We start from the raw sequence: 16,028 nt of genomic DNA on the forward strand, positions 1-16,028 counted from the left end.
CAAACATAAACAAAACAAGTTAATAGTATGAACATTCAAAATGAACACCCAAATATGCATCCCAGATTCAACAGTCTTCTAGATATTGCCAGTCTTTTTTCATTTGTCCTCCCTCTCCCATTTTTGTTGCTGAAATATTTTAAAGCGAATCCCAGACTTCATGTCATTTCACTCCTACATACTTTATATATCTTTTAAAAAAATGGTTGTTTTTCTTATATAATTACAATGCCATTGGCATATACTTCCCCATTCCTTATTTTTGGCTTGAACTTTTAGGTGCTCCATGGCTTAATATGGGTTTCCTACAGATACTTGGTTATCTACTACTCAACATTGAACTTGATGGAGAGTTAAGAGACAAAAAAAACAAATCATACTTCCCATGAATGTTTGAAGGATCTTATCGTTTGGGAGACTGTTTCAGAAGAGTTTGCTAGGATACAGATTAGTATAGCTACTTATTTCTTATATTTCAGATGATGTACAAGAAGCTTATAACTTAATTAAGGATCTGGAACCTACTACTCCTCAGGTAATTGCGAATGTGTTGCATTTTTACTAACCAAGTTCTGTTGAAAGTGGAATTTCAGAAGGCATCTTAGAGACGATTCTTGCTTGTAGAATCTCAGGAAAGATCGTATATATTGATCTAGGAATGTTAGGTGAGACTTTTTTTTTTTTTATGTGAGACTTTTGAGATGAGAATGAATATCCTGGGCTTTTTGATATTTGTAAACTCCTGTATATGTGGTCATCTCCTCAAAAGGGTTGATGTTTGAAAATACTGAAATCTAGAATTCTGATGAAACTAGATACAGAAACTTATGTCAGCAGTATGATTGTCTGTACTATGTCTTTGTCCCCTGCTAGGTTGTTAGCTCCTTGCGGTCAGGGATTGTGTCTGTATTGCATCTCCAACACTATGTATACTAAGCACATAGTAGGCATCCCACTCACTGAGTGAAAGACTGACTGAAAACTGTTTCTAGATCTAAACAGGTATATTTCTCCAGTGTATTAAAGGCTTCAGCATCTTCTGTTCTTTTTATGAGCCCTCTTAAATAAAAATAGTACCCACATAAAAATTGATAAAGCTAAGGAGAGTATCTATTAAAGAACAGAACCAAGTCTGAAGGGGATACAGGTGAGGCCTCAGGACTCCAAAAGCAAGAATACCTTACAAAGGAGAATCAGAGGATACTTTTTCCTTTTGAGGTAAGGGATCACTAACAAAGGAAGGTTATTATATCATTGGAAAGGGAAAAATATTGATAATATATATATGATGTCATCACAGAGAATGGCAGTGACTGATAAGATGTAAAAATTATTACATAAACATTTTATTGTTAATTTTTTCCACTGAATTGAAATAAAAATAAAACTTAACTCCTGTGAGTATCCACTGAGTTTTTCTGCTTAAGATTGAGAATTTACAAATATGATGAATTCTGTTATATTAATACTTTCCTGGGAAACAAATGAAAGTCTGCTAATTCTTTCATTCAAACCAGGGATAGGACAGAGAAAAGTGACTTTGGGTAACTTTTGATAATATATATAAAGCATTAAATTGATGCAAATGATCTATTTGAAAGATATCTCATAGTTGCACATTCCTTTTAAATTAATTAGTGATATTCCATGTGTCCAGGAGTATATCCTCAAAGGAGTGGTCAATGCAGCCCTTGGCCAGGAAATGGGTTCGGTGAGTATAAAATCACTGGTAATCTGTATCTTGCAAAGTTATGTGTGTGGAAAAGATCAAAATGAACATCAAATTTCAACAGCAATAAGCTTACAAATAGGCTCTTTTGCAGTTCCTTTTATTTCTCCATATCCCCCAGTCCAGATTCCATTGTGAAAAGAATTCTGTGTTATTTAAAGACAAAAAAAGGGGAATTCCCTGGTGGTCCAGTGGTTAGGACTTGGCGCTCTCACTGCCAGAGACCCAGGTTCAAGCCCTGGTTGGGGAACTAAGGTCCTGCAAGCCGCACAGCATGGCCAAAAAAATAAAATGAAATAAAAAAATAAAGAAAAAAAAGAAAGCTACAACCCTAAGAATTGCTGCTTTGGTTTAAAAAAAAAAAAAGCCCAATTGTTAAACAGTGTGTATATATAATAACAAGAGCAAATCATTGCAAAAATTCATTCTTATTTTCACTGACTTTTTAAATTTTTATTTGTTTGGCTGCGTTGGGTCTTTGCTGCTGTGTGCAGGCTTTCTCTAGTTGCAGCAAGCGGGGACTACTCTTTGTGGCATGTGCGGGCTTCTCATTGCGGTGGCTTCTCTTGTTGCAGAGCGCAGGCTCTAGGTGGGCAGGCTTCAGTAGTTGCGGTGCATGGGCTCAGTAGTTGCAGCTCACAGGCTGAGTAGTTGCAGCTCACAGGCTGAGTAGTTGCGGTGTGCAGGCTCTAGAGCACAGGCTCAGTAGTTGTGGCGCACGGGCTCAGCTGTTCTGCAAATCCCTTCCCAGACCAGGGATCGAACCCATGTCCCCTGCATTGGCAGATGGATTCTTAACCACTGCACTACCAGGGAAGTCCCTTCACTGACTTTTTTTTAACCTTGCATACCTCTGAGCTTTAATTTTGACATTTGTAAAATGGGAATAATTGTTTCTCTGGAAAGGCTTTTTATAAGTACCAAAATGCTGACTAAAATTAAGCTTTTATTCCTCTGAATATAGCATAGTAAGTTCTTTTTGGAACAAAGTGTAATATAAATAAATCTTTTTATCTCCAGCTCACTCCAAAGTGCTTCATGTAGTAGATAGGCAATAAATAGCTATTGAGGGCTTCCCTGGTGGTGCAGTGGTTGCGAGTCCGCCTGCCGATGCAGGGGACACGGGTTCGTGCCCCGGTCCAGGAAGATCCCACGTGCCGCGGAGCGGCTAGGCCCGTGAGCCATGGCCGCTGAGCCTGCGCGTCCGGAGCCTGTGCTCCGCAACGGGAGAGGCCACAACAGTGGGAGGCCCGCGTACCGCAAAAAAAAAAAAAAAAAAAGCTATTGAATAAATTAATGATTTTATTTAATAAATATTCCTTGTTATAGCCATAGCTCCTACCACAAGGTCTGATATATGATAAAAGAGCAATAAATATTTGTTAAATGAATGAATGAGTTCATTTAATGAATATACTTTTTTTTGTTGTTGTTGTTTGTTTTTTGTGTTACACGGGCCTCTCACTGTTGTGGCCTCTCCCGTTGCGGAGCACAGGCTCCGGACGCACAGGCTCAGCGGCCATGGCTCACGGGTGCAGCCGCTCCGCGGCACGTGGAATCTTCCCGGACCGGGGCACGAACCCGTGTCCCCTGCATCGGCAGGCAGACTCTCAACCACTGCACCACCAGTGAAGCCCAATGAAGATACTTTTAAGATAGAATTTGGGGATTGGATTTTTTTATTCTTTTCTATCTACCCTAAATAGGTTTTAATTCAATTGCATATTATTTTCTAGTTGTTTATGCTAATAAGAATTAGTACGATTGATTTGGGGAGGATTTATAACAAGGGTATATGTTAAATCCTGACAAATATGTTAAAACCACAAAGTAATACAAGTAATGTATTTTCAGCTTATTCTTCTGTATCAGCTCTGCTTTGTTTTTCAGAAGGATCATATGAAAATTGCCCAGCAGTTCTTCCAGTTGGTGGGAGGATCAGCTAGTGAATGTGGTATGTCTGAATCTGTACTTGTGAGCATGATTTATAACTGGAGTTGGTCATATACTGACTGGTGAAGTTTGATTCTCTGTCCAGGGATATATCTGTTAGGCTTCCCATTATAAAGTAGAAACTCAGACACAGGAGAGAATATTGAATTAGCCCTTCTTAACATCTCAGCTAAAATGGGAGGAGAGGATATATAAATAGAGGAGAATAAGTATATTCTCTAGTTCATAAGAGATTTAAAAATTTGATTCTGTTTTTTATTTGAAATGTTAACTTTTATTGATTTCTCAAGAGCTCTTTATATATAAAACTTTTGTCATGCTGTAGATATTTTTCCAGTAGGTCATTTGCTTTTAACTTTGCCTATGGTATTTTTTTCCCATATAAAAACATATCTTATTTATCTTTTCTATAATGATTTCTTACATGGGTATCAAGCTTAGAAAATGCTTTTTTATCCCTGAAGTTATATAATATTCACCTATATTTCCCACCAGTAGTTTTGTGGCTTCATTTTTATTATTAAACTATCAATCTCATCACTGAAGATTCAGTGTAAGATTTGAGAAAGGGATCTAAAAAGGGCTGATAGTTAGCCAGTGTGAACCAATATGGCTGTCTGTACCAGTTGTCCATGGCCGGCATCTATTCTGATGAACAGTGTTCATGCTGAACTGATTGTTAAATATTCTAATCACCCCTGGATATTCATTTTCTTTCAAATGTTTCACCAAAACTATTTGTTGGATAATATTTTCTTTCCCCATTTCAATTCATTTGTACAACAAAAGTGTATTGTGGTGTTAGGGATACAGTAGTAAACAAAACAAACCAATCCCCCTATGCTTGTGCAGTGTACAGTCTAGAGAGAACAGACTATAAACATAATAAGTAGATTATAGGGGACTTCCCTGGTGGTCCAGTGGTTAAGACTCTGCACTCCCAATGCAGGGGGCCCGGGTTGGATCCCTGGTCAGGGAACTAGATCCCGCATGCCGCAACTAAAAGAGCCTGCATGCTGCAACTAAGACCGCGCACAGCCAAATAAATAAATAAATAATTTAAAAAAATAGATTATATAGTATATCTGTGCTAAGTGTTTTGGGGGAAAAATCTTGAGCAGAGGAAGGAGGATTGGGAGTGGCAGTGGTGAGGGCCAGGCATTATCCTAATCCTCTGCCACTTCAAATACGCATCTGTTATCGGACAAAAAGTTGGTCAGGATCAGGATCAGATGGTTCCATGGCAAAGTATTTCTCCATTTGAGACCAGAAGTGTTGGGTTGTCTTAGATGAGTAATGATGGATACTAAGTCACATTAGTTGAGTGTGCAGGTGTTGGAGTTGGGTGAGAGAATCAAAGCCCTGGAAAAGATCTGGGGAAAACTGTAGCCTGTAGAACATGTGCTCATGTGGGACTCTGTTAACCGCAAAAGAGATTATCGGTCATTCTTGAGTACTGTGACCTCCATCATGCTGAGGTTTTGTCCACTGAACAGAATCTGTAATTTCAGAATCTAGAAAGATGTCTTGGAATACATTCCTGTCTCTAAATTATAAAATAACTCAAAGTTCAGCTAAAGAGAACTTTTTTTTTTTTGCGGTACGTGGGCCTCTCACTGCTGTGGCCTCTCCCCCTGCGGAGCACAGGCTCCGGACGCGCAGGCCCAGCGGCTATGGCTCACGGGCCCAGCCGCTCCGCGGCATGTGGGATCTTCCCGGACTGGGGCACGAACCCGTGTCCTCTGCATCGGCAGGCGGACTCTCAACCACTGCGCCACCAGGGAAGCCCAGAGAACTTTTATTTTTAATATTATTAAACTATTATTTTTAATTAATTAATTAATTTATTTTTGGCTGCGTTGGGTCTCTGTTGCTGCGCACAGGCTTTCTACTTGCAGCGAGCGGGGGCTGCTCTTTGTTGTGGTGCGCGGACTTCTCATTACAGTGGCTTCTCTCGTTATGGAGCATGAGCTCTAGAGCACGGGCTCAGTAGTTGTGGCGCATGGGTTGCTCCACGGCATGTGGGCTCTTCCCGGACCAGGTCTCGAACCCGTGTCCCCTGCATTGGTACACGGATTCTTAACTACTGCGCCACCAGGGAAGCCCCTAAAGAGAACTTTTAGTTTCATGAATACACCTGGTTTCTTTTCCCATTCCATTTCAGATACAATACCAGGGAGGCAGTGCATGGCTTCCTGTTTCTTCCTGCTTAAGCAATTTGATGATGTCTTGATTTACCTCAACTCGTTTAAGGTCAGTGTAGAATTTTCTAGATGACTTTGTATACAAAATACTGTATATAGTATGTCACAGATAAGATACTTTTAGAGTATCTTTTACTACCACCCTTTTACTGTGGTGGTAGTAGTGGCATCAGCTAATTCCTTAAGATTATTTTTGTGTTTACCTGGTATGACTGATGTTTTCATATTTTATATGTTAATGCTCAGTGTGACCTGTTCTTGGGATGTTTTTCAGAGTTACTTCTATAATGATGACATCTTTAACTTTAATTATGCCCAAGCCAAAGCTGCAACTGGCAATACCAGCGAGGGTGAAGAGGTGGGTACCTGCTTTTGAAGGCGTTTGAATAATTCTATCTAAAAACATTGTTATCTTTTTCTCAAAAAGTTTAAGGGTAAAGGATTATTAAAAGTTCTGTTGTTCTTAGGTTATATTAAAAAGTACAATATAAATAGATATATAGATTTTATAACCACATTCATGTTTTCCTTTTTTGGATAAATTTTATAAAAACATAACATACATGGAGAAAAGTATACAAATCAAAGTACACAGCTTGATGAATTTTTAAAGTGAACATACCCAAATAGTCAGTACCCAGATCATGAAACAGAATATTATCATAACCCTGGGAATGCACCCATCTCCTTTTTGAGTCAGTCTCTTTCCCACAAGGCTAACCACTATCTTGACTTCTAACTCCATAGGTTATCTGAATGATTCAAAATAATTCAATTGAATTATTTAATTCAATTTTGTTATTATTCAACAAATTACTCAACTCATTATTATTCAAATTCTAAGTATTTTCTAGTTTCCATTATGTTTAGAAATGATCTTTTTATTATCTTTGACGATGAGTTATTCTAAAACATGTTTCATGATTTTCAAGTGTGTATGTTATCCTTTCCAGGTTATTTTATTTTGATTTCTAACTGAATTGTATTGTAGTCATAGAGTGTGGTCTGTATAACACCAGTCCTTTAAAATCTGTTGAGACTTGCTTTATTGCCCAGTAGCATGTGCAGTTGTTAATTATTCTGTTCAAATCTTCTATATCCTCACCAACCTCATGTTACCTTGTGATATCAATAACTGAGAGAAGTGTTTTAAAATCAGCACAAAAATTGTCCTTTACTTTTCTCAGTGGCCTGTATAGAATTTGGTCATTTATAATGCTCATTAATCTAAGGCAAGCTGCTATGGATATTTTTATTGTAAAAGCATCTTCACGTTTATTCCCTTTTTCCTCCTCTTACAGATTTTCCTTTTAATCCAAAGTGAGAAGATGAAAAATGACTACATTTACCTCAGTTGGCTAGCTCGGTGCTGTGAGTCTTCTTTTAAATGTTATAGAGGAATGCTTTTATTGAGTGTTTTCTAATTTTGTTTTGTAGAATGAGTAAACTCTGAGATTAAGTGTTGTTAATGCTACTCAGTAAGGATGGCCACGTACATGTGTTATATATATTTACCCTGTGAATAGTTCTACCATATGACATTGACGTAGCATAAACAGTCCTAAAAGATGCCAAGTTCTTCCTTTAGCCTAGTAAAGCTTCCAGAGTCTGAGTTTACATTGTTTTTTGTTAAATGATATTGTTACGCTAATTTTACCTTTTCACTTTGGTGCAGGCCTGAAAAGTGATAAAATGTCAAAAACATAATTTGTGTCTACTATATAGCCTATCGTCTCTGTCTGTCTGTCTCTCTCTTGCTCCTTTTTTTTCACTTGGTTTTAAAATGTTCACTGAGTTTTTGAAGTCATGGGAAAATTTTAGCAATTAGATTTCTAAGTGAGGCTGGAACTGTATGAGTGGGATTGAATGAATGATAGATGACTTTTCAGCAGATGAGCAAAGTAGGAACTACTGGAAGTCAACTCAATCTAAAAAGATATAACTATGTAAAGCCTAACTTAAGTATTTTAAGTATGGTAGAGTTCTGACGGGGAAACCAGCTTAATGCCGACAGTGTAAGCTTTCCCATGTAAGGGTTGCTTACCATTACTTTGTATATTTGTAACATAGAACCAAATCCATAGACTAGCAAGATGCAGAAGTGTATTTCTTGTACATTTAAAAAGCATAAATCTTTGTTTCTCTTTGTAGACATTATGAATAAGAAACCAAGACTAGCCTGGGAACTTTATCTCAAGATGGAAACCTCTGGCGAGTCCTTTAGCCTCTTACAGCTCATTGCTAATGACTGCTACAAGGTGCGTCTGAGTGAGACCTAAGGGGAAAGTGACGATCAGTATCACATTGCTGCATTGACTAAATATTAGGGGAAAGTGTCCTAGAGATTAAATGGCTATAGGTGAGAGGATTCGCATCGTGATATCAGAAATGTCATCCCTTTTATGAATGAACTGAACTCAGAGATAGGCAGCATTTCAGGGTTTTATATGTACATAAAACATGTATACATATAAATGAAATATGAAAGAATGTGTATGAAATAGTGGTTTAGAGAGGAGGTTTTAGATTTCTAAAGGCTATGAATCTTTAGGTACCATGCAGATAGAGATATTCATCTGGTAATTGGAAGTTTCGTTCTGAATCTCAAGAATGATGTCCTCTGACATCGAGAGACAAATCTGGAGAAATCATCACCACTTCAATAGTAATTGAAACCCTGAAAAAAGTGAGATTACCGATAAGGGAGTAAAGTAAGAAGAGTAAGAGAGTTGCAAACCAAACCTTTGGGAAAACCATGGTGCAAATAGTGGACAGGAAAGACAAAGGAATCAGAAAAAGAGAATAAAAAAGCAGTCAGATTTAATAAAGGATGAACTGTGTGTGTGTGTGTGTGTGTGTGTGTGTGTGTGTGTGTGTGTGTGTGTGTGTGTAGGGAGTTGGAAAGGCAGGGAAGAGGGAGGAGTTTGGGGCCTTATCCTATACATTAAAAGCTTTTTAAAAAGTTAGCCTCAAATTCTGGAAACTCCTATTTTGGGAATATTTCTTCCTGTCCAAAAGACAGGAAAACGTCAGGTAAAGAGAGTCTAGTATCAAATTAATCAATAATATCTCATTGCAAAGTGAATCATTACATTATAAAGTGAATCACCATCAGTGGAAAAGGATTTAAAACATAGGAAACTTGAAAATGTTTAATAGAACTTGGTGGATGGCAATGATATTAAGTGAGTTAGGGAAGGCAGAGGAAAATAAAACATAAAAGACAGGAATTTAGTTCAATTTTAGATGTATTAAATCTGTGTTTGGGGCTCCCAGGTAGAGATATTACATGTGTGAAATTATCAGGGTGAGCCTGGAGCTCAGGTATTCATGTGAGAGGCTCGGACTAGAGATGTAGCTTTAGAAGTTAACAGTAGTTAATGGTGGTGGTGGTAGTAGCAGTAGCAGTAGCAGTAGTAGCAGTGGAGTATGGGAGAGAATGAGATTAACCAGTGAATGGGGTGAGGAACCACATGGAACACCACTATTTAAGGGATAGAAATAGAAAGAAGAGTCAGTGAAAGAGACAGAGGATGAAGATGAACAGAAGGAAAAGAAAAGAACCAGGAGAGAGAAAAAAAAAGTGTTTTTTATTACTCTTTTTCTTGTTCCTATTTTATCAAATGCCAAGGAAGGAAAATGTCAAATCTGCAACTACATAGAATTGCAAGAGGCCTGAGAAAGCACTGCTAGGTACAGAAGAGGATTGGATTAGGAAGCAGATTCAATGAGAATAACGTAGACCACAATCTTAAAAAACTGATGTATGATTTCATATATATAACATTCTTGAAATGACGAAATTATAGAGATGTAGAAAAAATTGGTGATTGCCAGAGGTTAGGGGTGGTCAGCTGGGAGGAGAGTACAGCTTTGTGGTGATGGAATAGATCTGTATCTTGATAGGGGTGGTGGTTACATGAACCTACACATTTGATTAAATGACAGAACTGTACATACACATTGTAGTGATGTCAGTTTTCTGGGTTTGATATTGTGATATTGTACTATAGTTGTATAAGCTATAATGGGGGAAATTGGTTGAAAGGGACATGGGACCACTCTGTACTATCTTTGTGACTTCCTGTAAATTTATAATTATTTTAAAATAAAAAGACTTTAAAAAATGAACCAACTAGAGCTCTATCCAGCAATATAGATGAATTGTAAAAACATATACAAGACACAAAAGAATATTTACAGCTTTATTTCATATAGCTAACATACTAAGAGGCAACACTCAATTATATTGTCTAAAGATGTTTACATAGCTGATAAAACTATAAAGAAGGTCAAAGAACTGATGACCATAAAAGTCAGACTACTAGTTACCGAAAATAGGGAAAGAGAGGGTTGTAGTGTGGACATGACACACAGAGCTTCTGTTTTGCTGTCAATGTTTCATTTCTTGACCTGGGTGGTAGTTACACTTATATTGATATTATAGTCATTAAACTGTACATGTATGTTTCCCACACCATTTGGTGTGTTTCTTTACCAAAGAAAAAATTTTTAGGAGAAAAATTTATAGGAAGAAGGATTAACCTTGAAAAGGAATAAGAACACTTCTTTCTGAGAGATATGCAGAAAAGAGGGAAGGAGTAATGAAGGTACAAGAATAATTTGAACTGAAGGAAGGAGAGTTGTGTCTTCCCTATGAAGTATAGAAGAAAGCTAAGCTAAGATGCAGTAGAGATCTTAGGAAATTGGCAAAGGCGTAAAACAACAGTTCACAGGAAAGGAAAGGTAACGAAACCGCACTGAGTAAGGAGGATTGCCAAGCAATTTGCAGACTTCAGTGAACACTATACATTTATGATTGCCAATCAGGAAACCTCATCTAAGCACAATTTAATGATAGTCAGCATACTCTACAAGGCCAAGGAAATGTGTAGTATATTTGGGCAAGAAGTTTGTCAAAATGAATTAAATGTTTAAAAGACTTGCTGTTTAGAGTAGGAGTCAGTGTACATCTGGGCATTCTGAGACTTTAGGGACAAGGTAAGGGAAAGACCATCCTCTTGGGCTGAATGGGATCATATTAGCGTAAGGTGAATGACAGTAGTCATCTACAGGATGTATTGAGGAAACTTGAAAAATAACCAGTTCAAATCACAGTCATCAGAGTTTATCCTCAAGATTAGAATATGATTAGAAGAAATGACAAATATGTTGATTACAGTGTAACTTGACTATATGTAGAAGAAATGTTATATTGTTGAAAACTTAATGAAGGGAAGGGGGTTTAAACTGAACTCATGTACACAAACTGTGATTTTCCTTCTTGTTTTAATAAGGAATTGAAATTTATCTAATTTGCTAATTGCAAGTGTTGTCATTACCCATGCACTTGTTTTATGAAATTATGTTTCATGGTATCTTTACATTTAGTTTCATTCTGTGTGATCTTATGACTACAAGTATTACCACAGTACTTTCTTTTATTCAGATGGGCCAGTTTTACTATTCAGCCAAAGCATTTGATGTCTTAGAGAGGCTGGATCCCAACCCTGAATATTGGGAAGGCAAGAGGGGGGCCTGTGTAGGCATATTCCAGATGATCTTAGCTGGGAGAGAACCCAAGTAAGTAGACAGACAATAGACACTACCTCTATGCATTTGCTGGTTCCTGGGGGATGAGAATTGCTTTCTTGGATCATGTCTTCTGAAAACTAAAAATTATTTTGATGAATAAAAGGTTAAGTTTTATATTTCTATCTGACCTTTTTCCTCCAGAATTTTTATTTTATAGAATCAGATCATTCTAAACTATGTATAATGGGGACATTGAGTATACTACAGCTCTCGAGTATAAGAGCAAGATATATATTTGGCTCCAAATGAAATGTCATTTTCATACAATGCCTTTTTCAATCTCTTCTTCTCTTTTCTTTGCCTTTTGGCTTTTTTCTTGTGTCTCTTAGTTTAGTCCTCAAAGAATTAGAAATGGAGTGAGTGTGGTTAATAACTCTTTTTTTTTCTTTTGCCTTCTCATATTCCAGGAAATACTGAGACATTAAGTCTACGTAAAATTAAGTGGCGTATAGCTCCATTTGTTAAAGTTAAACTACTTAAAACTGAATTCAGTTTTCTGAAAATAACTTTGTGGAATGTATTTGTTACTGATGTATAAACAGAAGATGCGACTCTTTTTTTTTTTTTGGCCGCTCCACGCAGCTTGTGGCACCTTAGTTCCCCCGACCAGGGATTGAACCTGGGCCCCAGCAGTGAAAGTGCTGAGTCCTAACCACTGGACCATCAGGGAATTCCCATGACTATTTAATAAGTAAATAATCTATCAAAAATTACTTCCTGCCTTGTATCTACTTCCACTCCTAAATAAAAGTTGAAAAGAATTTGGGTAGTTGAAAGAAGATACTTAAGGGAAAACGTAGAAAACATGAGAGAACTCTTAGGGAAGAGGGTCAATCGACAGTCATCTATAGATTTGATGAGGTAATAGGGAAGTTTTAGTCTGCATTACTTAAAGCATGAGTTTAAATTTTAATTAAATTTAAGTTACTTAAAATATAAATACTGACATTTGCCAAATCTTGGTCATTAACTTTCCTCTCTTCCATATTTATTAATATATTATTTTTCTTGAAGAAATAATCTGTGCCTGGCTTTGTAAAATTTTACAGATATGGCAATGACACCCCGTTTCGGGTGATTACCACCTTAAACAAAGGAGGAATCTGGGGCTCAGACAAGTTAAGTCACTTGTTAGCACAGAGCTAGAATTTGAACCCAACTCTTTGAACCCAGCTCCTTGATACAACTTTCTACTCTGTCATGCAGAATAAGCATAGAAATGGAAATATTTATGCTATATTAAGACAAAAAATAGCATATATATAGATAGTAGAAGTAAACAAGGAAAACTTGGATTGGTGAGAAGGATTTCACAGAATTTCCATTTTACTATGGCCTCAAAAGAATAGAAGGCTAGGAAGTTTGTAATTGGTTTTTGAATGCACCGTATACACATATCAGAAGCATATGAAGAACAGTCACAAGTTTATTTTACTTGTTAATTTGCATTCTTTACTGAAACAATTTGTCCTTTCAAATCTTTTCCTCAGAGAGACCCTTCGAGAAGTGCTCCATTTACTGAGAAGCACGGGTAACACCCAAGTAGAGTATATCATCCGGATCATGAAGAAATGGGCCAAAGAAAACAGAGTGCCTGTCTAAACTAGCTCCGGAGTCCTAAGGAGCCAGTCACCACGTTGACATAAAATTGGAAATCATTCTCCTCAAGTTTACGTAAGATGCGGGGCTCTGTTTTACTGACACTTCCTTCCTTGCTCTTCGAGCCTCAAGATCAGTGACTGGCTTGCTTAGACCGAGCCTCCTGGCTGAACTAAGAGCCATAATTTGTGCTGTGGCTCCTGTATGATCCGACGACCAATAAGACTTTGGACTTGTCTGGTGCCTTTCTTCTAAAACTACTCAGAGTCCTCTTATGTGATTTACTGACTTGAAGGAGAATGGCATAACTTTTTTTACATATTAGCATTCCATGGCATTTTCTCCAAGCTGCAATAACAAATGCCTTTAATGCTCAAAGGTCACCATCATTCTGTCATCTTAATTTTAGCCATCTATGTACATTATCCTGTTTTACTGGGAAATTCCATAAAAAGTTTAATAGTGCAGCTCTGAATCTTGGGAGAGCAGAGGTTATAAATAGCTACATGATTCTAAGAATGGCAGTAAGATCCTTTATCAGACTGTCCAGTCATTAATAGATAATAGGCTTATGGGATTACTCTTTCAGTAGTTGAATTCTTGATGATAATAACACAGTTGCAGTGGAGTAACCTGAATATTGCAGTTTTTTTAAAGGTAAGTACTATGAAAAAAATCTGTGTGGTACATTTGAAGATATTCAAGAAACAGTATAAAAATCTCATCAGGCACTTCCCCACTGTAATTTAGGTAACGTTACAGGTTAGGTTTTTCTTCATATATCCTGCTGAATAAACATCAAGTTTTGAAAGTAGGGCTACAAAGATTATTTTATTTCTTAATGTAATGTTAGTAGAATATGGATCGTGTAGAGCCCTTTGAGGGATTTCCTAATGGCTGGACTCTGTCCTAAGTCGTATCCTAGCCCAATGTTTCCGAGCTCTCGCAATATAAACCCATTACACAACTGAGCATTTTTAGGCTCACGACCTATTTTCAGAAGATAGACCTACATGTTTTATGTACCAGATTACCTTTGTTTCTATATTACATAATTTTTTTCTGTTAGTTTAAGGTACAAGTATTACAGGTATAGAAAGTGCAGAGCCATCCCTATCCAGCCTGGGAACTGAAACTCATAATTCCTTGAAGCACTAAAGAAGAATAGTGTCAGTTTTCCCACCTATACCCCCAGCATCCACTGTGGATGAAGAATTCATATATAGAATGGAGATGGGAACATGGCAGGAGTCGGAGCAGCTAAGGAAAGAAGGTCTGTGATGGCAGAGAGCCTTTGCCTTCTGGACAGTTGCAAGGGGTTCTTCCAGCTCTGCTCAGGAAGATGACCAGTTTTCCAGTCTTTTATTTAGACCCAGATCTAATCAGTTCAGAGCACAAATCAAAATAAACTGACCTGGGGCTTCCCTGGTGGTGCAGTGGTTGAGAGTCCGCCTGCCGATGCAGAGGATATGGGTTCGTGCCCCGGTCCGGGAAGATCCCACATGCCGCGGAGCGGCTGGGCCCGTGAGCCATGGCCGCTGAGCCTGCGCGTCCAGAGCCTGTGCTCTGCAACGGGAGAGGCCGCAACAGTGAGAGGCCCACGTACCGCAAAAAATAAATAAATAAACTGACCTGAAAAACTGAATTTTATAAAACAAAGTTATATCATTTTTCATATGCCAAAGCTTCTGTTCCTTATTATGTTGTTTCTGTTTTTTCAAGAATTGGTTCTCAGTATCTAAGTTACAAGGTGGGTCAGATCTGGACAGAACCTGCTATAATCTTTAGAATCCTTGTGATCGTTACCTCACTTAAAGTATTAGGAAACATAATATTAGAAAAAGACACATGAAACTTTTCAGTGGTTCTTTGCAATGAAATTTGTCTTCCAGTTAATTGCTATTATTTTCAAATTTCCTATACTTGGAAAACTTTTCCACTGATGGTGATTTACTTTTAAATGAGTTCTTGTTGAGCTTAACACTCTAGCTTCTCCCTGCCATTTTCCTGTCTTTTGGAAAAAAAAAGATATTCCAAAAAGAGCAATTCCCAGAATTTTAGATTAACTTTTTAAAAAGTTTTTAATCTGTAGAATTGAGACAAAAAAACCATAAAGACTAGTGTAAGAGAGATACTATCCAATTCTGTTACTAAGGATAGCTACTTCTGAAACATCTTGGTGGGCCTCAAGATTGCAGAGTAGTGTTGCATGGAGAGGGGGAGGTCCAGGCTTAGGATGTAGTGTAATGTGTACAGTTCATAGCATCAGTGTACTCTTCATAATCTGTAGCAGATATTACTTGCAAATGGAAAAAAAATTTTAAATTATTTTTGTACTTTAAAAGAATTATTATATTCCACTGTAACATATTCAAATTAAAGCTTATTATTTGGTTATTTATAGTTTTCTGTTGAGTGTGAGTGCGGGCCCTGGGTGTGTCATGTGCCTTCTCTCCTTTCTTTCCTGACCCCAGAGTAAAGGGGTAGCACAAAGTTTTGGGCTTCACAAGTTATTCTTTTTGAGGGGAAAGTAGATATCCCCTGAGAAGACTTGTCCGCTAAGGCCTGTGATTCCTGCTCAGTCCTATTAGGTTTGGCTCTTTACTGTGTTACAGCCCATTCCAGAAGTTGTTTGACCAGTGCATGATATAACGCCTCATATGTAGAAAGCTCCCAAATACTTGTTGACTGAATAATTAAACATACAGTAACTGCTAGAGCAGGGGACTTGTGAGACCTGACCTCATGTATTCTGGTTCCCATCTAATTGTTGTTTTATAGTGTGCCAAGCATATCCTAGATGCTAGGGATGCAAAGAGAAATAACGCACAGTCCTGATAGATAACCCAGTCTAACAGAAGTATACACAACTAAACACAGTAAAGTGTGACTGTTTTCTCAATAGGAAGAAGCTATTGAGAGATAAAATAAGGCAATGGGAATGTTTG

The 16,028-nt window shown here is 37.6% G+C and overlaps 1 protein-coding gene and 1 non-coding gene across 4 annotated transcripts in view; one reads left to right on the top strand and one right to left on the bottom strand.

The window, feature by feature from the left end:
- IFT56 (intraflagellar transport 56) overlaps window positions 1-15,483 on the top strand; it is a 36,330-nt gene extending 20,847 nt beyond the window's left edge. For all 3 annotated transcript variants that reach the window (XM_067747146.1, XM_067747148.1, XM_067747147.1), the window contains 9 exons: window positions 480-535; window positions 1,658-1,711; window positions 3,620-3,683; window positions 5,847-5,935; window positions 6,161-6,244; window positions 7,188-7,257; window positions 8,038-8,144; window positions 11,336-11,469; window positions 12,972-15,483. In XM_067747146.1, the coding sequence (XP_067603247.1) occupies window positions 480-535; window positions 1,658-1,711; window positions 3,620-3,683; window positions 5,847-5,935; window positions 6,161-6,244; window positions 7,188-7,257; window positions 8,038-8,144; window positions 11,336-11,469; window positions 12,972-13,083 (770 nt within the window). In that variant the 3' untranslated portion in view covers window positions 13,084-15,483. The remainder of the gene's footprint in view (window positions 1-479; window positions 536-1,657; window positions 1,712-3,619; window positions 3,684-5,846; window positions 5,936-6,160; window positions 6,245-7,187; window positions 7,258-8,037; window positions 8,145-11,335; window positions 11,470-12,971) is intronic.
- TRNAE-UUC (transfer RNA glutamic acid (anticodon UUC)) lies at window positions 12,079-12,151 on the bottom strand. The gene has a single exon. It is a non-coding gene; the product is annotated as a tRNA-Glu (tRNA).
- Window positions 15,484-16,028: the final 545 nt, after the last annotated feature.

The sequence above is a fragment of the Pseudorca crassidens genome, chromosome 8 (genome assembly GCF_039906515.1).
Source record: "Pseudorca crassidens isolate mPseCra1 chromosome 8, mPseCra1.hap1, whole genome shotgun sequence".
Lineage (NCBI taxonomy): Eukaryota > Metazoa > Chordata > Mammalia > Artiodactyla > Delphinidae > Pseudorca > Pseudorca crassidens.